This window comes from Budorcas taxicolor, chromosome 3 (assembly GCF_023091745.1).
Source record: "Budorcas taxicolor isolate Tak-1 chromosome 3, Takin1.1, whole genome shotgun sequence".
NCBI classification, from domain to species: domain Eukaryota; kingdom Metazoa; phylum Chordata; class Mammalia; order Artiodactyla; family Bovidae; genus Budorcas; species Budorcas taxicolor.
In genome coordinates, this window is record NC_068912.1 from 35775963 (window position 1) to 35798410 (window position 22448).

General features: G+C 40.3%; 1 protein-coding gene across 1 annotated transcript in view; it reads left to right on the top strand.

The window, feature by feature from the left end:
* VAV3 (vav guanine nucleotide exchange factor 3) overlaps positions 1 to 22448 on the top strand; it is a 425860-nt gene that overhangs the window by 74031 nt on the left and 329381 nt on the right. Inside the window, exon 2 of the mRNA XM_052637052.1 lies at positions 18662 to 18778. Coding sequence (XP_052493012.1) covers positions 18662 to 18778 — 117 coding nt within the window. The remainder of the gene's footprint in view (positions 1 to 18661; positions 18779 to 22448) is intronic.

Consider the following 22448-nt stretch of genomic DNA (forward strand, 5'->3'; position numbering starts at 1 on the left):
CAACCTATGAACATTTACTTAGAGAAGACAATTCTAGAATGATGTAGTACAGTCTGTTTAAATTGTGTGACCTAAAAGTATTTTTAAATCTTTGGTAGAAAAAAGGCTAAGTTGGGGGCAGATTTGAGTTTGCAGAAGTTAAGTTCACTGGGAGATTTGACTCAGAGAATACTAAAGGTATCCAGCTGTGGGAATTAACAACTGGATTAACACATCCATTAGTTTTTTTCCTTTTAGATTTTTGTATTGACCCTGGTAATAAAACACTGTTAATTTGATATGGAGTTCAAGAAAGATGTGGTGAGAAGAGCTGGTGATTGGTTGTGACAGGTTTTCTAAACAAAGCACAAATCTCTTGGATTTAGAGATAACAGAGTTTACTGGGAGGCTAAGAAAAAGGTGGGAAAAAGGAAAGATCAAGGAACATTTTCTGCACCTAATTAGGATGTATTTCTGCTTGGTTACTATTTCCAGAATGAAATACTATATTGAAGCAGTGCTATTTATTGAAAAAAAAATCACATATGTGCATGCATGTGTGTAAACATACAGATAACATATATAGGTCAGATTTGATCTGACTTGTAATTCAGTTCTTGATAATATCATGATTTTAGTGCAGAGCCTATGTATTCTTATTTAACTTTGAAAAAGCTATAACTTTGTTTTAATAAAAATTCTTGTGAAATCATGGGAAGAGCCAAAATCTGGAGCATAAAGATGACTCTCTGTTGGGTAATAAAATCAAAAGTGACACAGAGAATTTGGGGATGATGCTAAATTGGAAGAGGTGTGGGTGTGTATAGAAGAACAATTAGAGAGGTTAGAAATGTGGGCAGAAAATAGAATGTAATTAGGCAAAAAAACAAAACAACCCAGTGATCTATATGAGAATAATTTTGTTTCAAGGTTATTCAGTTATTCAGATTTATTCCAAGCTGTTCAGTGTGCAGAAGAAGTCTGCTGAAAGACACTCAGAAAAATGAAAGTGCTGTTATCCTCTGGAGTGAGGGAAGGAAGAAGGGGAGTAGGTTGCTTGCTACTGCTGCTAAGTCGCTTCAGTCGTGTCCGACTCTGCGATCCCATAGATGTCAGCCCACCAGGCTCCCCCGTCCCTGGGATTCTCCAGGCAAGAACACTGGAGTGGGTTGCCATTTCCTTCTCCAATGCGTGAAAGTGAAAAGTGAAAGGGAAGTTGCTCAGTCGTGTCTGACTCTTCGCGACGCCATGGACTGAAGCAGTCTAGAGCTAAATAAGCTGCTGATCTGAATGGGAGTTTAAACATTTTGGGGGTTAATTTTAGAGAAAATGCCTCTTTTCTGAAGTTGAAATTACTTGGGGAAATGTGTCACCCTTCATTTTTAGTTGTGTTATAGATGTCTAATTTCAACAAAGTCAGTGTGACACTATATGGTTAATAACAGTGTTTTCCATGTTACTTAATTATGCCAGTAGGTATAATAATGTTGCTAGGATTATATGGGCTTCCCTGGTGGCTCAGACAGTAAAGAATCTGCCTGTAATTCAGGAGACCTTGGTTCAGTCTCTGGGTCGAGAAGATCCCATGCAAAAGGGAATGTCTACCCAATCCAGTGTTCTTGTCTGGAGAATTCCATGGACTGAGGAGCCTAGTGGGCTAAAGTCCATGGGGCTGCAGAGTCAGACATGATTGAGTGAATAACACAAAAAATTATAAAGTGGCCATTAGTCATTATATTTTATATACAGAAATTATATGTACTTTATGTACAGAAATTAGCACAGCTCTTAAATACACTCCTAAAGATATTTTACCAAAAAAAGGCTCTGAAAATTTTGAAGTTAACAGACTGACTAGAGCCCAGATAATCTGGTATTTTATAAAATTAGTAATTGTTTCAAATTTAACAGTATGGCTTTCCCACTTTGTTGTTAACACAGAGAAATGACAAAGTAGAAAATGAACTGAAAAAAATTAAAAATGTGCTGGAAAAATTAAAATGTTTATCATTCTGATAAAGAGGTCAAGAAAAGTGGGGATCATGAGACATCAGAAAGCTGAGTATCTAAGCTATGGGTGGTGTGTGCCTTGGAGTATCTTGTGCCCCCAGCTTCATGTGAAAAGCAAGAGTTTTGAAATGAAAATTGAGACTTGAGCCTGGTAAAATATTAAAAATAATTTTCTGTGTGAAAGGCAAAATGACAGATGTAGTTTGGATATTCAAATATGGGGATTTGGGAGGCATTTATTGTGGCAGTGAGTCACAAGCTGGAGTCAAGATTCCTGGGAGATATGCAGATGATACCACTATATTGGCAGAAAGTGAAGAGGAACTAAAGAGCCTCTTGATGAGGGTGAAAGAGGAAAGTGAAAAACCTGGCTTAATATTCAACAGTCAAAAAACTAAGATAATGGCATGCAGTCCCATCACTTCATGGCAAATAGAAGGGGAAAAAGTAGAAGCAGTGACATATTTTCTTTTCTTGGGCTCCAGAATCACTGTGGATGGTGACTGCAGCCGTGAAATTAGATGATTGCTTCTTGGAAGGAAAGCTCTGACAAACCTAGAAACAAAGACATTAGTTTGCCAACAAAGGTCCATCTAGTCAAAGCTATGATTTTTCCAGTAGTCATATATGATTGTGAGAGTTGGACTGTAAAAAAGGCTGAGTGCTGAAGAATTGATCCTTTCAAATTGTAGTGCTGGAGAAGACTCTTGAGAGTCCCTTGGACTGCAAGGAGATCAAAAGGATTGACTGCAAAGGAGTCAGTCCTAAAGGAAACACTGAATAATCACTGGAAGGACTGATGCTGAAGTTTCAATATTTTGGCTGCCTGTTATGAAGAGCAGACTCATTGGAAAAGACCCTAATGCAGGGAAAGATTGAGGGCAGGAAGAGAAGGAAGCAACAGAGAATGAGATGGTTGAATGGCATCACTGACTCAATGGACAAGAGTTTGAGCAAACTCTAGGAGATAGAGATGAACAGGGAAGCCCGGTGTGCTGCAGTCCATTGGGTTGCAAAGAGTTGGACACAACTTAGGGACTGAACAACAGCATTGTGGCATTGGAAGAACAAAATGTGAGTTCAGGCTTTTTCAAACTAAATTTGTAAGACTGTACTTGATATTTCTGTTTTAACAACTTTCACTTGGTAGGTCAGTATAGTCAAAAAAATGTTCAATTGGCTGTTGAACAATTCAGGGATTGGGACGCTGACCCTCCCTGCAGTCAAAATACACATGTGACTTCCAGTCAGCTCTGTTTATCCAAGGTTCCTCCTTATGGGAGTTTCCTTGTTATCCTCGGGTATTCCTCTGTGTCTGGGGTTCCTCCCCACCGTCAGGTTCAACCAGCCATTTATGATGCACTACTGTAGTTTTTACTATTAAGAAAAGAAAATCCCTGTGTAAGTGGACCGATGCACTTCAAACCTGTGTTTTTCAAGGGTCAGCTGTACTAAATTCAGCCCGTGATTGAAGTGATCAGTTAGAAATCAGCTTCCCACAGCTTTCCTGAACTATGTTACCTGGCAGGCACTGTGACTGTTGCTCACGAGCTGGGCTAGTAGCACCCCACACTGAAGGGTGGGGCCCCAGGCTGCTGCTCTGACATCTACCAAGTGTGGATTTGGTCCAGAGCCTTGCATTGTGGGTGCTCCTGCAGGGAAAGTTTTCTTACGCAGGAAAAAGCACTAACAGGAGTTCCCTGGTGGTCTGGTGGTTAGGATTTGGCAGTTTCATTGCCATGGCCCAAGTTCAATCCCTAGTCACAGCCAAGGGGGAAAAAAAATCACAAATATGCCATCTGTTTCTTTTTTAACTTAATAGGTTATATTTAAGGAAGGTAACTTGAGCTTATTTTCTTGCTTTTGAAAAAATATAACTGGTAGTACTTTTATTAATATAATGCTTTCAGGTACATTTTTGTTGTATTTTAAGAATTCTCATTTTTTTACAGTTTTCCCTAAGAATAGGTATTTTTTTTTTTATTTTAGTTTATATTGAATACTGGTGCAGTGCAGTGGCAGATATAAAAGCGTGATGTCTGGGATGTGTGTTAGGGGGATGTGAACTCTGGGGAACAGTGTGACAGAATTTCCAGCATGGGCAGAATTGAAGGGAGACAATACAAGACTATAGAAACTGAGATGAATGAGGTTTGTAGGAGACAAAAGCATTTTTGGAAATCACCCACTGTACAAAACCCATCTTCAGAATCATCCACTGTGCAGAACCCAACTCAGTCTTCCTCTTAGATTTCTTAAAACTTTGGGGGCAGAGGAGGATAAAGGAAGTCCAAAAGTTGAAGTGACTATAATACTTTCCTGTGGGGTAATGTCCTCCTTGGCTTTCTTTGGGGCAGGCCCAAGTCTGTTTAAGTTGTAGGGGCATGTGGTGGTGATGGTTTAGTTGCTAAGTCGTGTCCAACTCTTGCAACCCCGTGGACTGTAGCCCACCAGGCTCCTCTGTCCATGGGATTTCCCAGGCAAGAACACTGGAGTAGGTTGCCATTTCTTTCTCCTGCCTAGGAGCCTGTAGTCAGGTCCTCACCTTGCTGTAGAGCCTCACACCACAAGCAATACAGGGGCCACACTGTGTGGCAGGGAAGAGTCCTGACGGTGCTCGGATCTGGTTCTTACATGATTTTGTCTCAATTTCTTATGGATAGAATGGAATACAGTGTTTTCCTCATAGGATGATATGCACGTATGCACGCTCAGTCTTGTGTGACTCTTTGTGACCCTGTGGACTGTAGCCCGCCAGGTTCCTCTGCCCATGAAATTTCCTAGGCAAGAATACTGGGATGGCTCACCATTTCCTTCTCCAGGGGATCTTCCTGACCCAGGGATTGAACCTGAGTTTCTTGCATCTCCTGCCTTGGCAGGTGGGTTGTTAGCACTGTACCACCTGGGAAGCCCTTTGCTGTGTATTAACCAAGATTCTTCATGGATGTGCTTCGTGCTACATCTGGGACATATAGTTTTACTCACTGTAGAGTTATATGCATTATTATGAGGCATTGCCGTGTTCATTTGGAGAAATGAGTTCCAAGATCCAGTTGGGATCTGGTCTGGACCGATTTTCCCGGTCTCATTCATCCCTAGTACTCTCTTGCTTGCACTCGCTGTGGAGGCCCTGTGATTTTTATGCATTCCTGCAAGAGGCCAGGCCTTTGCTTCTAACCATATCGCTTCTCATGACTTTGTTTTCCTTCCCTGACACTCAATTCAGCCACTTCGTGGAGGAATGAATCTCAGCTTTCCCTCTTCATGGAATGGAGCGCTTCCCTTGTGCTCTTACTAAGTCAGTGCTTGCCTCTGGACTTAACTACTCGAGGGTTGCAGTACGCTTTTTGTGCACTTATTTCTCTGCTTCACAGGACTGTCTTCTCTTGGAGAGCTGGAGCCGTGGCTCCCAGTTCCCTGACTTGGGACACAGTCTGCTGTGTAGGAGACAGAAGGTCGTAGTTGTTAGAGGCATGGTCTTTGGAGCCACAACCTGGCTGCGAAATCTGCTCTCCGACTTACTGACCATGGGACGTAGAGCCAATTATTTCACTCCCTGAGCCTCAGTAGCCGCATCTGTAAATCACAATTATGACAGTACCCAGTGCCAAGAGTCCAGGGTAGAGTGAGTGAGGAGGGAGAGATGTAGGCTCACTCGCCCTTCCACTCTTTTCTTCCCTGTGCCATCCCCAGCTACTCAGTCCTGCTTTGGCCATGCCAGGGAGCGAATGGAGAGCTGGGGGCTCCGTGGGGAGTTCTCAGTCGTGCTTGGGTGAAGTGTGGAGTGCTCTGTGGTTGCGTCCCAGGGGGCTGGCTCTATGGGGTGGTGCTGGCAGTTAGACGTCCTTGTTTCTGTTTGCATACAGCGTTATCTTTTCGATCAGACCCACACTAAACTGTGTTCCCATTCTCTCGGATTAATGGATTTCCACGGCTCATCTCTAAAGGCAATGCTAATTTGTGTCGCCCCAAGACTTTCCCTCATTTACGACCGTTGTTTTCTCTGAGCACCCACCTTGGCTGCCAGCCTTCTGGGGCAGCCCTGTCACAGTGGCTCTCACTTCCTGCTTCACAGGGCGTGGCTTTCTTGGCTGTTCAGCTGATTCCATTGCCGCTGTCGCTTGCACCACAACCACGACTTCCATTCTGCTGGTACTGCTGTCCCTGCTGCTGTTGTTACAACTGCTCCCACCAATACAAAATCCTGACTTACAGCTACTGTCCCTCAATCACCTGTGCAGAAGGGAATGCCTGTTTTTCTGTACTCATAATAAGGAACCTTGCAAGACAGGCTTCTCTGGAATGCATACTGGGCCATTCTTTGTGTGCGTCAGGCTAGATGTGTTCCAGGTGAAAATGTGATTGGGGATTACTTTTTCTCATTAGAGGCAATAGTGTGTACTGCTTTCAGTAGCAGGTTAATGGACGTAGTAAAATAGGCTAATTTTGACCTCTGCACATCCTGGCCATGGTTTTCTAGTGCAAAGGCTAGAAACACATAAGGAGGATCAAAGATGCTGTTTATTAACCTTTTTGTTTCTGGGTACAAAGACTAATGCTAGGGTTGACAGTAAGCCTTTGAAACTAAAAGTCTAAGTTCCTGCCAAAGAAGAGGGATACAGTGCCTCTTCTGATGAAGACAAGCTGTTGAAAGCAGCAAAGGGCGCGCGCGCGCGCGCGCGTGTGTGTGTGTGTGTGTGTGTGTGTGTGTGATGGTGACAGCTGGCCAGGGACCCTGAAAACTAGTTAGCAGACCACCCCTGAATACACACCATCATCTTTCTGGGCTGGTAACCCAGATGATGCATATGAACATAACTGCTTACTAATTTAAAGTCTTTATTTGATTTATATTTATTAAAATCACCAACTTCTGAGGTAATTTAATAATGAAGACATTGATATATTAACATAAGTAAGAGGATATGGTGACAATTTAATGTAAATTTCCATATGAGTTCATTGGTTACTGAGGAATGATGATTATTTATTCTTTTATGCAGATAAAATTGCATCATCATATATTCATCAATTTATTAAGAAATATGTCCATTATAAAAGTGGGGACCTCTTAGAGTAATGGAAATAAAAACAAAAGTAAACAAATGGGACTTAATTAAAGTTAAAAGCTCCTGCACACCAAAGGAAACTATAAACAAGATTAAAAGACAGCCCTCAGAATGGGAGAAAATAATTGCAAATGAAACAACTGACAGAGAATTAATTTCTAAAATATACAAGCAGTTCATGTAGCTCAATACGAGAAAAACAAACAACCCGATAAAAAGATGGGCCAAAGACCTAAACAGACCAAGGACGACATGGAGATAGCCAATGAACACATGAAAAGATGCTCAGCATTGATTATTATGAGAGAAGTGCAAAGCAGAACTACAGTGAGGTATCACCTCACACCAGTCAGAATGGCCATCATTAAAAAATCTGTAAGCAGTAAATGCTGGAGAGGATGTGGAGAAAAGGGAACTCTCTTACATTGTTGGTGAGAATGCAGATGGATACAGCCATTGTGGAGAACAGTATGGAGATTCTTTAGAAAACTAGGAATAGAACTATCATATGACTCAGTAATCCCACTACCAGGCACATACCCTGAGAAAACCATAATTGAAAGAGACCCTTGTACCCCAATGTTCATTGCAGCACTTTTTACAATAACTAGGATATGGAAGTAACCTAGGTGTCCATCGACAGGTAAATGGATACAGAAATTGTTGTACATATATTTAATGGAATATTACTCAGCTAGAAAAAAGAATGCATTTGAGTCAGTACTAATGAGGTGGATGAACCTAGAGCCTATTATACAGAGTGAAGTAAGTCAGAAAGGGAAAGACAAATATTGTGTATTAATGCATGTGTATGGAATCTAGCAAGATAGTACTGATGAACCTATTTGCAGGGCAGCAGTGGAGATGCAGACATAGAGAACAGTGGGGGACGGAGAGGGTAGAATGATTTGAGAGAACAGCACGGAAACATATACATTACCATATGTAAAACAGATCGCAAGTGGGAATTTGCTGTGTGACCCAGGGAGCTCAATGCAGGGGTGACAACCTAGAGATGAGGTGGAAGGGATAGGATGGGAGATCAAAGGGGGATTCAGGAGGGACGTATGTATCAGTTCAGTTCAGTCGCTCAGTCATGTCTGACTCTTTGTGACCCCATGAATCGCAGCATGCCAGGCCTCCCTGTCTGTCACCAACTCCCGGAGTTCACTCAAACTCACGTCCATCGAGTCGGTGATGCCATCCAGCCATCTCATCCTCCGTCATCCCCTTCTCCTCCTGCCCCCAATCCCTCTCAGCATCAGAGTCTTTTCCAATGAGTCAACTCTTCACATGAGGTGGCCAAAGTACTGGAGTTTCAGCTTTAGCATCATTCCTTCCAAAGAAATCCCAGGGCTGATCTCCTTCAGAATGGACTGGTTGGATCTCCTTGCAGTCCAAGGGACTCTTAAGAGTCTTCTCCAACACCACAGTTCAAAAGCATCAATTCTTCGGTGCTCAGCCTTCTTCACAGTCCAACTCTCACATCCATACATGACCACTGGAAAAACCATAACCTTGACTAGACGGACCTTTGTTGGCAAAGTAATGTCTCTGCTTTTGAATATGCTATCTAGGTTGGTCATAACTTTCCTTATACCTGTGACTAATTCATACTGATGTATGGCAGAAGCCAGCACAACATTGTGAAGCAATTATCCTCCAATTAAAAAAACTGAAAGATAAAAGCTGTGGAGATACATAGATGAAATAAATGTAGTCTCTGCTCTCAAAAATATTTCTCTCGTGTATCATTGGTTGGACAAACAGATATAGTCCAAATAGTTATTATCACAGGTGTGAGTCTGATGCTACAGAATATGTAGGATGTACATGTTTATACAACTTAGCCCTACACATATGAACTTAATCATTTCAGTACTTATATATAATCCATTAAAGTGCCTCATCATGGAGAAAATAAAACAAAAACCAAAAACCCTGTAACTTTCAGTGTTCCTAAATTACTATATTTGTGATTAAGCAATTAAAAAACTTATTTTCTAAAAATGAATTGCAGACTGGCATATAATCAAAACGGAAATAATTGGCTTTTAGTTTACTGAAAACAGGGCAGTTTTAGTTTAGAGATTTGAACACAAAACTTGGAGATGTGAAATGGCCCTCCTCCATTTTTGGCCTTCTTCCTGAGTGTCCTTTAGGGTTTTCATTTATCTGCAATAATAGGATCAAGAGGAAAATGGAAGATATTGTGCAGTCCTGAACTGATGCCAAGTGCAGTGTAATTATTTAATAATTATTCAGAACTCATCTGTAAGTATGGTCTTCAAATAACAATGGGAATGATTCCCCTTCTGTGGGGACCTACTGACTCACGAGCAAAAGGGATAAATAAAGTCCTCATAGAAGTAAAAATTATTCTTTTAAAAAATATTTCCAGAAGATGTAAGATTTAATTGACCTAATCTTAAAAGACAGATGTAGTGGGAGAGAGGAGAGGATATGGTAAAACGGACAGAAATAGAAAACCCTTAATAGGAGAGAAACTTAATTTATTATGGTTTCCCTTCCAGCCTGCCAGTTCTCCAAATGGGGGGAAGTTGGGAGGAGTTAGAATGACAAGGGTACTAGGCAGAGACCTGACTTAGTCTAAGCTGAGACAGCCCAGAGGGAAAGCTCTGCTTTTACCTTAATATTTGTGGATGGGCTTCCTAGTGGTCTCTCTTATGTCTTCAGAACTGTCCGTCAGCCTGTTAAGGACCACTCATAATTCAAGTTATGCCAAATGCTGAAATTCAGACTTTCCTTCAAATGCGGTAATGAGTGTCCCACAAAGAAAGGAGACCCTGGAAATGTCTTACTTTATCTGACGACCTGGCTACTGATGAGTCCTATGAAAATGACTATATGTCAACATGTCTATGCAGTTATGAAGCTGTGTTAGAAATTGTTGACCTTCCCACAAGACACCATTTCTCAGCTGAGATCAAAATAACTCATTTCATAATAAGCTGTGGAGGTTTTTCCTGTTACGCAGCCTCGGTTAACACTAGTCCAATATTGCTAACAATTTTAGAGAAGTACATGCTTATTTTTTCAGATAAGAAAAAGGGAAGCAATACTGTTTGCATTTGTATCATTGAGAAGAGTCAAAGTGGTTTCTACATACATAGAGGAAAAGGAAGCCATACACTTTATAAAAAGAGTAGAGGGAAAAGAGAGTCTTGCAGCATTTTACTGTGAGTTTTAGCAGCATGACCTTTCAATGTTTTCTTTCTGTAACATCAGTATCGATAGCATTGAAGTGGTAACAAGAGCCGCAAAGGTAAAAAGCAACTTAGCTTCATCTGTTGTGATAGCTGTTGGTTAGGAAACTGTCTAATCTAGAGAGCTCTGGCCTGATGTATAATTTTCAGGGTGTCTTAGACATGGTTGGTCTTAAGCTTTCCTCTCTGAGGGTTTTCTGCATCTTTATCGAGTGCTTTTCAACCTGTAGTAAGTAAGTAAGCTTTTGATGCGTTCCTGAAGAGAGGGTGAGCATTGTGGCCGAAGACCAGGGACTGTGTCATTAGAATGTGTCACTTGTCACGGAACATACCCGAGAGAGGGGCTGTGGAATATCTCCATACCAGGACTTTCCAGATGAAAATAAGGATTGATTGACTCAATTCTTGGCACCTGTTTCCTAATTTGCTAAGTGACCATTTTCAGTGAATCCCTTCTCTGTCTTTGCAGTGCCTAGGATGGAGCTATGGTTATGAATCTGAATTCTTTTCTCCTTCACTCTTTCCACTCCACCTATATTCAGTCAATTATCAGGTATTTCCTTTCCATATTACTTTCTAGAGTTGTTTCTCTTTCTCCTTCTACTATTGTAATCCAAATCACTGTGATTTTTTCCTTATACGAACACGACACCGTCCTGTTCTTATCTCATCTGCCTCACACAATCTCCCTAATAAAGAGAAAACAAAAATAGTTAATTCTCCACACTACACGATGGAGCTAGTATAACATAGCAGTTAAGGATATAGGCTCTGTAGCCAGAATGTCTGGTTTTGAGTTACAACTGTGTTACTTTGGCATATGCAGTTACATAAACCTGTTTAAACATCTAAGCCTCAGTATATATGAAAGAAAAAAACCTTCCCTGATTGAGTTAATGTGAAGATTAGAAGGTGTAAGCATTTAACATAGAACTTGGTGTAGAGCAAACACTCAAGCATAACTGAGGATTGCACTCTCCTATGTAAAACCTCAACTTTTCTTCTAGATAAAGCCTGCATCCACTGGGCTTGCTCAGTGAGCCCCAGCTCCTCTGTCCAGTCCTGCTCTCACTTCTCCCTAGAGAGCTGTGTCCATTCTGAACCCCTCCACTGCCCTCACCAGTCCATTCTTTGTCGTATCTCACATTCATCCCCATCCTGTGTGTTTACCTGGGCGTCCTCACACTCAAGTCTGGCAGGTTCCCTTTCCCTCCCTGAACATTGAGCACTCCTCTTTTTGTGACTGACTCCCACTCACCCTGCAGGGTCTCGTGGATCACTTACTCCAGAAAGCTGTCTCTGATACTCCAGGACTCCTGGGGGGCCTCTGAATGACTTCATAGCGTTTGCCATGTTGTCATGTAGCTATACGTTTCCTCGTTTGTATGCTCTGCCTGACCTCTTCTGGCGGCAGAATTTGGATCATACTTGCTTTTTAAAAAATACTCAGTTCTTGGCAATTTCTTTCAATTAATATGTGTTCAATAAATAAGTACCCAGCTGGGGGACATTTTATGAAGTTTTATGATACCTAGTACATAAAAGGCACCTCATTAATATGTATTAAATGATAAAATGCTATTGAAACCTTTTGCCTATCCTTCATTTCTGTAACAATCATGCATGGATATATTTAATATTTTAAAAATCCTTGAGTTATTTAATTCTGGTTTTAAAAGTCCTCATCCTAAATTCTGGAAAGTCCTAAAGTTCTCTTTTAAGGGCTTCCCTGGTGGCTCAGATGGTAAAGAATCTGCCTGTAGTCCAGGAGACCTGAGTTTGATCTCTGGGTTGGGAAGATCCCCTGGAGAAGGGAATGGCTACCCACTCTAGTATTCTTGCCTGGTGAATTCCATGGATGTACGAGCCTGGCAGGCGGCAGTGAGTCCATGAGGTCACGAAGAGTCGAACATGACTGAGGGACTAACACTTGTACTAAAAACTTAGCAAAGTTATATAATTTTTGGTCAAACATAAAGTATGGTTATGAAACAAAATAATGAAATGTATTTGTCTTTGCCCATCATACACCAGGTCTGAAGGCAGAGGTTTTGAGCTGCTAAATACAAAGGACTGTCAGTGTTTCAAAGACCAATAACATCTCCAAGCACAAAGAAACTCTTGTGTTCACTGGTCTTCAGTGAACTCAAGTTTTTTCTTTCTTAACAGTGTGAGATAAGAGTTGGCTTATTAGGCATGCGGCAAAGAAAATGATAGGATTTGTTTACATTAACTCTTCCTGTTGCTGGTGATGCATTGCTTAAGCAAAGGGTGGAGTTACAGGTTCATTTGATGTATTTGGCTCATGTAATTTGGGAATAGCCTGATGCTCAGACTTGTTCTCTAAATACTATTTACTATAAAACTTGAAAAGGAACTGTTTGGAGAAGTGGCTGATTATAGAACTTGGGCAGAGAAAACATGAGGTGGGCCTAGGACAGTTTGATGTAATAAAACAAAAGACTAATGGAGTCATGTCAAAAGGTCACAGAAGCCAGTTTGAAGAGACCCCCAGTGGCCAAATTCAGGACAGTCTGAACATCCAAAAGAATAATGATTGCAATTAATTATTACACAAACAAAGATTTCAAAAAAAGGAAGGGAGGAGGGCAGGGGAAGCTTGTTTTTCAGTGAGAATACCAGCCAATAAATGTGGAAGGAAAGATAGAATTTTGCTGTCTCAAAAGGAATAATTAAAGCAAGGGTTATCAGTGGATGAAAAGTGGTGAAAAATTATTGGGAAAAAGAACAGCCGCATGATAACAAATTATCGCTCTCAGGATTTATTGATATAAAAGAGAACCTGTACCTTTACAATAGATACATGTGGCAGTAACCATCTTAGCCAAGTGATCAAGCCTAATGTCAATAATAATGGGTTACCCTAACATTTTGTGTCTTTTGATATGATGAAATAGGAAGTTCACAGTATGAAATATTTTTTCCAAAACTGTTTAACTTGTATCTTGATGTAGCTTTGGTTCATAGGAGATATAAATGATGGGGGAATTAATTCAATGATACCATGAAGAAATAATTAGACACATCCAGAATATGGGACATTCTATAACATATCTGGGTCTGGACTCTTTTAAAATCAGTGTCATGGAAAAAAAAAAAAAAGGAAAAATTTTAGATTAAAAATACTGCAAAAAATAAAACATAATGGATAAAATTGAATTGGACCCAAGACTGGGTGTGGGTTTGGGGAAGCAGTTTAAAAAGACATTGGGTGGGCAATTGATGAAATTTAGATATGGGATGGATATGGAATAACATGGAATTATTGTTAATTTTCTGAGGCCCATAGTGGTATTATACATATTTAGGAAAGTGTCCTTATTCCTAGCAAATGCAGGCAGAGTTATTTAGGAGTGAAGTGCCATGATGTCTGAACTTACTTTCACATACAAATTTTTGTGAATAAATAGAGAAATGGCTGGCACACAAAAGCCCCTATGGCAGTATGTTATAGTTGTTGAGTAAATGGAATGTTCATTGTACTATTCTTTCAATTTTTCTTTAGGTTTGAAATAAAAATCAAAAATAAAAAACTAAAAAACTGGAAAAGGAAAGAGTTCACATAGGCAAACAAAGCAAAAGTCTGGGATGGGTGGGCTGGCAGGCCCAGCTCTATCCAGGGCTTCTGTGATGACATTAGGGCCTGCTTCCTCCATCCCTCACCTTTGTTCTGCGCTTGCACAGAGCCATTAGCAGAAGTGTGATCCTAGTGTTACTAGCCAGTTTTGTGGTAACTATGAAAATCTCCAGCCGTGATTAATAGAGAAGCTTGTTTTATTCATTTTCAGTATCCCCAGTGTCTGGAACATCGTAGGCATTCAAACACTGTTGACTGAAAAAATACATAAATAAAAGGGTGACCAAACATGATGACTGCCTGGAAATGCAGAGCGTACCAGTGATTTTCTTCAAATCCAGTAAATATTTGTGGAATTGAATTATTTAAGGGGCAAATAAGGTTAAGATTGATTTCAGAAGTCAGGGAAAGTTCTGTTTTTAAATAATCTCTTGTAATGCATTCAGTAATGACTGTATTTCTTTTCTTTTTTCTTTTTTGCTTTCAGTAATACTTTTCTGAATTAACGATCAAAGCCCTTGAATGGAGCTCTACTGTCGTTTTTCCGACACGGGGGAGAATTTGAGTTTGGTGTGAAATCTTCAGAGGGTAGCATGTGCAATTATGCTTTGTTCCGTGGTGAGCTATGAGTTGGGCACTTAATTATGTAAAAAATATTGCAAGAGCGCCGTTGCATAATCCCCAAGAGAGTAATTATTGTCTATCTTGGCAGAATGCAAGGCTTTTAATCTGTAAATAAGCAATTCTATGTGGAAGAGCTACATGCAGAGTGATTCTGTGTCATAAAGGTCTCTTATGAATTTTTAAAAGTGAAAGCAGTAACTGAATGTGCAGATTGGCTGCTGCTTTTGTGCTTCAAAGGGTTTGTGATGTTTCCCCTGTGGTTTTAACCCCTCCTGAAATATTTAAGCCTCAAGAAGGATTCCTGTAAAGGGTAAAACTATGTCTGGGTTAAGCCCATGCAAAACCTGAATGTTTCCAAAGTAGAAAAAGTAAAATGTGCTTTCTGAAAATTAAAAAACAAACCAAGATGGAAAACAACAACAAAATAAAATGTTGACAGTGGTTTTTTTTTTTTAAAAAAAGCAAAGATGCAATAATAGGCTAATAGATTTCTCACCTGTTGGCTGTTAATAACTTTATTTTTAATGTGTGCCATTGCAGCTATTTCCAAAATTCACTTTCAGAGTATGTGTGTCCTTTGCTTAGTTGGATCTGAATCTTAGATGCGGAAAGTAAATTCTGTTGGTTGTTTAAGTTGTGATGGCGGCTGCCTTACCTCTTGTCCCTGTTGGTGTCAATGAGCTGAACGTGTTCTCCAGGGTTAGCTTCTGTGCCTGAGCATCAGACCCTTTTCCTTTGCCCACTCAAGGACTTCATTTGGGTGACTGTGCCTCTTGCTTTGTAGAAACACGTTGTAAACAGCTTCCATTATTAAAAAGCCCTTCCTTGACCTCTCTTTCTTGCTTACTACCTCCTCAATCCTGTTTTCTTGTGCAGCAAAACTCCCTAGAATCTATTGATATATTCTGTCTTTACTTTCTGTCTTCCTATTTTGTCTTGAAGCTGCTCCATACAGCATTTCCCCACCACTATCCTCCACGTGGAACCCGCTTTTGTCAGGGTGCACCTATTTAGCATTCAGACAGCCAGATTTCAAGGAAAACACTTGGTCAAATCTTATTTGAGTAGCAGCAGCAACTGACACAGATTATCACTCCTTCTTTCTAGAAACACCTTCTTTACTTGGCTTCAGGGAAAGCCTCTTCACTTGGTTGTTCTCCTTCATCACTGGGTCCCTCTTTCTCAGCCCCTTTGCAGGCTCCTTTTCTTTTCCTGATCTAAGATGACCTGACCCCAGATCCTTTCCCCTCTTCTTTCTCTCAAAGTCATCTCAGATGATATCATGGTTAAAAATGTTTTGTATACTCCAAAGACTTTCAGGTTTATGTCTGTGGAGTACACACCTATGCCCTGAACTCCAGATTTGTATATATAGTTGTCTGCTGCCCCATGTTCCATGCATGACTAATAGGCATCTCCAATTTAAGAGTCAAAATTGAACACCTTCTCTTCCCATGGCTGTCTCTCACCAGGGTTATTGTAATAGCTTCCTATCCAGTGTTACTCTCTCTAACCTTGCTCCAACTCATTTTGATCTGTATTAAAAAACAAAAAATAAAAAACAACAACTGTAAAAAAAGAGCAGCAGGAACTGCTGTAGTCCAGGAGGAGATGGAACAGTAGCTGGGCTGCGTGTTGGAACAGAAAAGGAAAAGAGAGAGGGTTATTGGATAGAGGAATGGCAGAGTTCAAGCATGGAGGCAGGAATGAGCATGGAGTAATGAGTGCCAAGGAGGAGACCAGCCTGACTGCATAGTGGGGCACAGAACAGAGGACCTTAAAAGCTCAGGTGAGAAGTTTGTACTTGATATGTCTGTGCATATTTTGAATAAAAGAGAGGGGCCTGTTTACAAACCTACTCCTGAAACTTTAGCACCATGCTGTCCATTATGACAGTAACTAACCACACATGGCTATGGAGCACTTGAAATGGGGCTAGTTTGAATTGAGATATGCTGGGAATTCCCTGGTGGTCCAGTGGTTAGGATCCTTTCACTGCCAAGAGCATGGGTTCAGTCCCTTTTTGGGGAACTAAGATCCCACAAACCATGTAACACCACCCCTCCCTCCACAAAAAATAACAACTGAATTGAGATATGCTGTAAGTGTACAACGCATATTAGTTTTCAAAGACTTAGTACCAAAACTACCAAAACTAATATTTTATATTGATCATTTGTTGAATAGTAGTATTATTTTTAATATAGAGTTAAGTATTATTAGAAAAAAAAAGCTACAAGGATATATTGTACAGAGCACAGAATATAGCCAACAAACTTTAAATAGACTATAATCTATAAAAAAAATTGAATCATACCAAGAATTCCCTTTATTACTATCCCTGGTAATATACCTAAGAATGGACTCTGAAAAAGAATATTCCCCTGTATGAAAACCATTACTCTGAAGAGCACCAGGAACAAAAATATACAAGGTGAAATATCCATCCGGCATTAGAATGAATGTTTTCTATGTACTTATTTCTCACTGGTTATAACGAAAGACACAAATAGCATGACTAAAATCAAAGAAGAAAAAGAAAAATCAATGAAATAAAAATGTCTGGGGAGAGAAAAACTGTGCAGAAAATGGAGGTTAATGGAACTAACTAATACAGAGCTCATAGCAACTTCTGAGCTTCCTGGCAACCCGTGCAAAAAAGGAAAATACAAAATGCTCCTGTGCTCTCATAATCTTACAGCTGTCCAAGGGAGTACTGGGTTTTTCTAAGCATGAAATTCTGAAAGAATTTAATGAAGTAACATTGCACATCTCAGGAGCAATGTTTGTCCTTTTGCATGCTTATTCTAGCACTTTCTGAGTACGGTGAGCCAGAGCAATAAGACTGTGACCCCTACATATCTCTTGGTCTCATCTCATTGCACACCGTGGGGAAACGAGAGGAAGAGGCGGAAGAGGACGTTTTGGAGGAGTGATAACAGCATCCCTGGGGTTGCCTGCACCATGCAGGTGTAGATTTTCCACATGAAACTTCTGCCAGGCACAGGGATTTGGGCAGCTGCCACATCGGCCTCAAGCTAACGCCTCCTGTAGAGATCCAAACAGGGTGACTTTGCGTTAGATGCAGCACTGCAACTCACCCACTCCAGCCCCAAGAACGCAGCCTTAAAGACTCAGACATCCAACCAATCGTGTACTTCGGAGAACTGGAGAATTTGAGCTCTGGTTCACTCTAGCAGCTTACTGCAGCACCCCTTAAATTACCACCTCCAGTGTGTCAGTATGAAAACCCAGCTGCCATTCCCTGTGCCTGAAAATTCTATGACTTGAGGGGTGTTCTGTCAAAATATTTCTCAGAACATTTCTTGAGGCTATAAAAGAAAACTGAGCCAAAGAGCTTATCTACAGGTCAGTCACTCTGTGGAGAGCCATAAAGATAATTTTTGTTAAAAAAAAATTTTTTTTTAAAGAAAGAAAATAAACCCTTTAAAATATCAGATCATATTCCAGTTCTGTCCCAAAGTATCCAGTGACTTCCCATCTCAGTCAGAGTAAAAGCCTGTCCAGCAGGATCCTTTCTCATCTGACTTCACTGCCTTCCCAGCTCACATCCTGCCTTTCTCTTTGTCATCCACTCTGCTCTGTCCATCTTGGTCCCTTCCTCAGACATAACCTCAGAAGCCTCCACCTCAGGACCTTGACATAGGGTGCTACTTAATGCAGAATACTCTGTCCTGTAATTCTGCATGGCTGCTCCATCCCCACCATCAAAGCTTCCCTGCTTATCCGTCCGCTTCCTACCGACTCCTTCTCTAACCATCTCACTGAGGCTCCCTCCACCCATCCCAGCACTCCTGATCCCTTCTCCTGGCTTTAGTTTTCTCTATTGCATTTACCACCGTGCAAAAATAAAAATAGTTACTTTTTTGTTTCTGTTGCTGAGTTGGTTCTTGTCTCCTCTTATTAGACTGTAAGTATCATGAGGGCAGACTTTTGTCTGCCTTGTTCGCAGCTGTGCCACGGTGCCTGGGAGAGAGTGGGTAGTCATTAAATATTGCCGACAAGGTAATGGAAAACACCATCAAGAGCAGATGGATTCTTCCTTGGCATTTTCTCAGCATTCTGGGTGTGACCGAGGATAGGTACATTTAGCATGATTCACTATATACTAATAGCCCTTTCCCATTCCTCAGTTTCTCTGTTTGAAGAACATAAGGACGTTCCTCACGGCCTGTTGTGAGACGTTTGGAATGAGAAAGAGTGAACTGTTCGAGGCATTTGACCTGTTTGATGTCCGTGACTTCGGAAAGGTAATTCCTCTTTATTTTTTTTAATGTATTTTTAAACTTGAGAACGCTTTATCAAATACTGTTGTTTATCTTAAAGTAGGACATGTGACTGAAGTGGTGTGGGCATTATGTAGTTACATTTTACATATAGGTGGCTTAGCCAAAAAAAAAAAAAAGAAATGTACAAATGACAGTAGAATTATTATTATTTTTTTATTTAAAGCAGTATAAGGGGTTTATACTTTTCTCCAGACATAACTTTTCCTGTTGGTTATCTCAGAAAGCAGGACTACTATTTTCCTTCTTTTAGATAGTTGGGCTGTCATAACTGAGGACCAGTATTCTTTCCTTCCAGACTTCTCCAAAACTGAAGGACACCTAATATTTGGGAGCTGAGAATGTTCTGTTGTCTGTTTTGACACTTGGGTCAGTGACTTGCAGAGGACATGAAATTACTGAAATGTTTGAGGCTGTTGAATAACTCTTGTTGCCTTGATTTCAGCAGATACATGTTAGAGTTTAGATTTCAGTGGTATTTGTCATGTATAGATTGGTTCTTCTTTCCTTTCCTTTTTTAATTGGTGGAAAATTGCTTTACAGTATTGTGTTGATTTCTGCTGTACAGCAATGCAAATCAGTCGTAATTTTCTATGTATTCCCTTGTGCTTGAGCCTCTCTCCCCTACCCCCACCCAGGCTTCTGGGTCATCAGAGTGTCAGCCTGGGCTCCCTGTGGAATGCAGCAGCGCCCCAATAACTGTCCTATACATGATAGTGTACTATGTCAGTGCTGCTTTCCCGAGTTCTTCCCACGCTTACCTGCCCCCACTGTGTCCACAGGTCCATTCGCTACTAGGTGTAAACTGGTTTTAATATTTGCTCTTATTGTATGTACACCAAGCATTTGTGTATAATAGTTGACAACCTTTCAAAAGAATGGAAAGAAAAAGGATAGGAATCATCCTATCAAAAGTTACATTCATTTATTTTGAAGTGATTAAGCATAAGGGCAGTTAGGAAACCCCTGTTGATGTAATTGTTTTATGAAAATACAGAAGCAGGGAAAAACCTAACCCGGAGAAATTTGCTCTTACTCTGGTAATTCACATGCTAGTATCTCATCAAAAAGCTGTTTGAAAGTGATACTTCATTTGATTTTTACATTGTAGTAGTTGATTATACAATAAAAACCAAGCAGTGGATTGGTTTGCTTGGCAATGGGAATAAATAGTACAAAGTTGAAACAGAAATGTAAGAAATTGAATGCTGACATGCAGCAAGTATGGGAAAGCCCCCCTGTCCAGGGAGAGAGAAGGCTTGGGTTTGCTCTTGGTCACTTTGTGATCTTCTGAACGTCAGCAGTCTCCTCCGTCATCAGACCACCTGCCCGCTTAGTAGTTTGTGCAAAAGGAAATAGGTATAAGGATATGGTTTCTAGAATTCCTCTTTTCTCTGGCCAGCTGTGATTTAGTTGTCTTGAGGTCCAGCAGTGTGTTGGAGGATAACGCAAGATGACAGTTACAAGGAACTGAAAGCAAAGGCTCCTTTTGTAAAGAGGTGGTGGCACGTTTGTCTTTGACCATGAAGTGGAGCCATGAAGATGGAGAGAAATCAGATAGAACCCCTGGTGAAGTGGGTAGTTCTCTAGTTTGTTTGCCCCAGAAAAATGCCTTATCAGTTTATAAAGATATCTTTTGCTATTCTTATTTGTAAAAAAATCTTCCTTTTTCCTTTATTTTCTTCCTCTTTTTTGGGGAAATGAAAAATGAAAATGAATTGGGGAAATGAAAAATGAAAGAAAAGTCTTGATTTTTAAAAGATTTTCAGAAAGTCCATCTCTTTTTTTGGCATTTGCACAAACAAAAATGGTGTTGACAAAGACTGGGAAATCATAAAAATTGTTTAGAAATGCATGGCTTTGTTTTAGTGGAATAATGTTGCACACTAGATTAATTAGACAATGTAAGCTTTGTAGGAGAGCTAAGGTTATACAAAGTTAAATGTAAAGGAATTAACCATATGTTTCTCAAGCATTATTGTAGTTCTGACTTTTTAAAATATTTTGGCAGTGGTAAGTCTGAAGCAGAATTAAACCTGAGGTTGCAGATGAGAACTTATTCCTATGTTTGCCATTTTAAAATCACATACAATTTTGCTACTGCCAAGATTCATGCAACCGTTGTTTCAGAACTGTTATTTAAGCTAAATAAATCACTGAAAGTTAAAGAATTTAAGGGGTTGTTCAATAATTTACCAGTATTACTACTATTAAATATTATTATTCTCAGCAAAACCACCAATGCCACCACTTACTGAACGCTTTGGATGTAGCAAGTATCTTTCCAATCTTCAAATATATTTTTTAACCTTCATATGAGGTGTAAGTACCTGTACTATTTTCCTCCTTATACAGATGGGCAGACCTGTGTCTGAAATCCACATTTCATCTAGTAGAGACTGGAGCAGTGGTTTGACCCAAGATATGAATGGTTCTCCACTGCTGCGCAGGAGAACAAACCTTCCCATAGCCAGTACCCTGGCTGGCACTGTACCTAAGTGCTTTGCAAGTATAAACTCAATTCTCATATCAATCCCGCTGTGAAAATACAGGGCTTTCCCAATGGCTCAGTGGGTAAATAATCCGCCAGCAATGCAGAAGACGTAGGAGACATAGGTTCGATCCCTGGGTCGGGAAGATCCTTTGAGAAAGAAATGGCAACCCACTCCAACATTCTTGCTTGAAAAATCCCATGGACAGAGGAGCCTGGCGGGCTGCGGTCCAAAGGTTCCCAAAGAGTCAGGCACGACCAAGTGACTAAGCACACAGTAAATATGAAGGCCCTAATACCGTACCCATTTGCAGATCCTAGATTGTAAGTGGTGAAACTTGGACAGTTGATGCAGTTTAACATCTTTAAGTTAAGAAACGTGAATAGAGTGGTAATTTAGAGACAAAGTAATTTCTGGTATTGTGGTTATCAATGTTAACAGGATTAGACAGTTTAGTTTGTATCTCTCTGTTCCTTGAAGTGTAATTAAAATTTTTCATTAACTTAAAAAATCTCTTTCTGTGTGATCCCTGTCTACCTTCCTTCATACAAACAGTGAATCTAGGATCCATGTGTGTTTGGTACCTTTTCACCTAGAAATGTATTAATTGCAATAACAGTACCTTTTTTTTTTTGAATAGCATTTTGAAGCTTGGGGATTGCTTCAGATCACTGAGCTTATTTGATTCTCATAATAGTCTTGGTGAAGGAAGGAAGCAAGTGTTCCGGCTTTTCCAATAAGGAAACCGGGGGGTGGGGAGGTTAAATGGTGACTTCAAGGTCGCTATACTTGGGGATCGAGCAAGGTCTGGAGCTCAGAATTCTGACTTCCCAGCCTTCTGCTTTTCTTGTTTGTGCCTATATCTTGGGTCTCAGTGCTGTGCTGATGCTTGCCTAAGGGAAAGGGTGAACTCACAGGAGAAAAACCAAAGGAATGTATTAAATAAAAAAGCACAAGCAATTTGTCACTTGGAATTAATTATGCTTTATCTTTAGAAAGAGAGGAAAGATTTAAGATACTGCATGAGTTAGATTTAGGATCCTGCGTGTGTTCACATGAATAAATAATTTTCCTTTTCGCTTATGAGATAGTGAAGAGCATACATTTTAGGTACTCTAGAAGGGCTTATGATAATTTAGCCT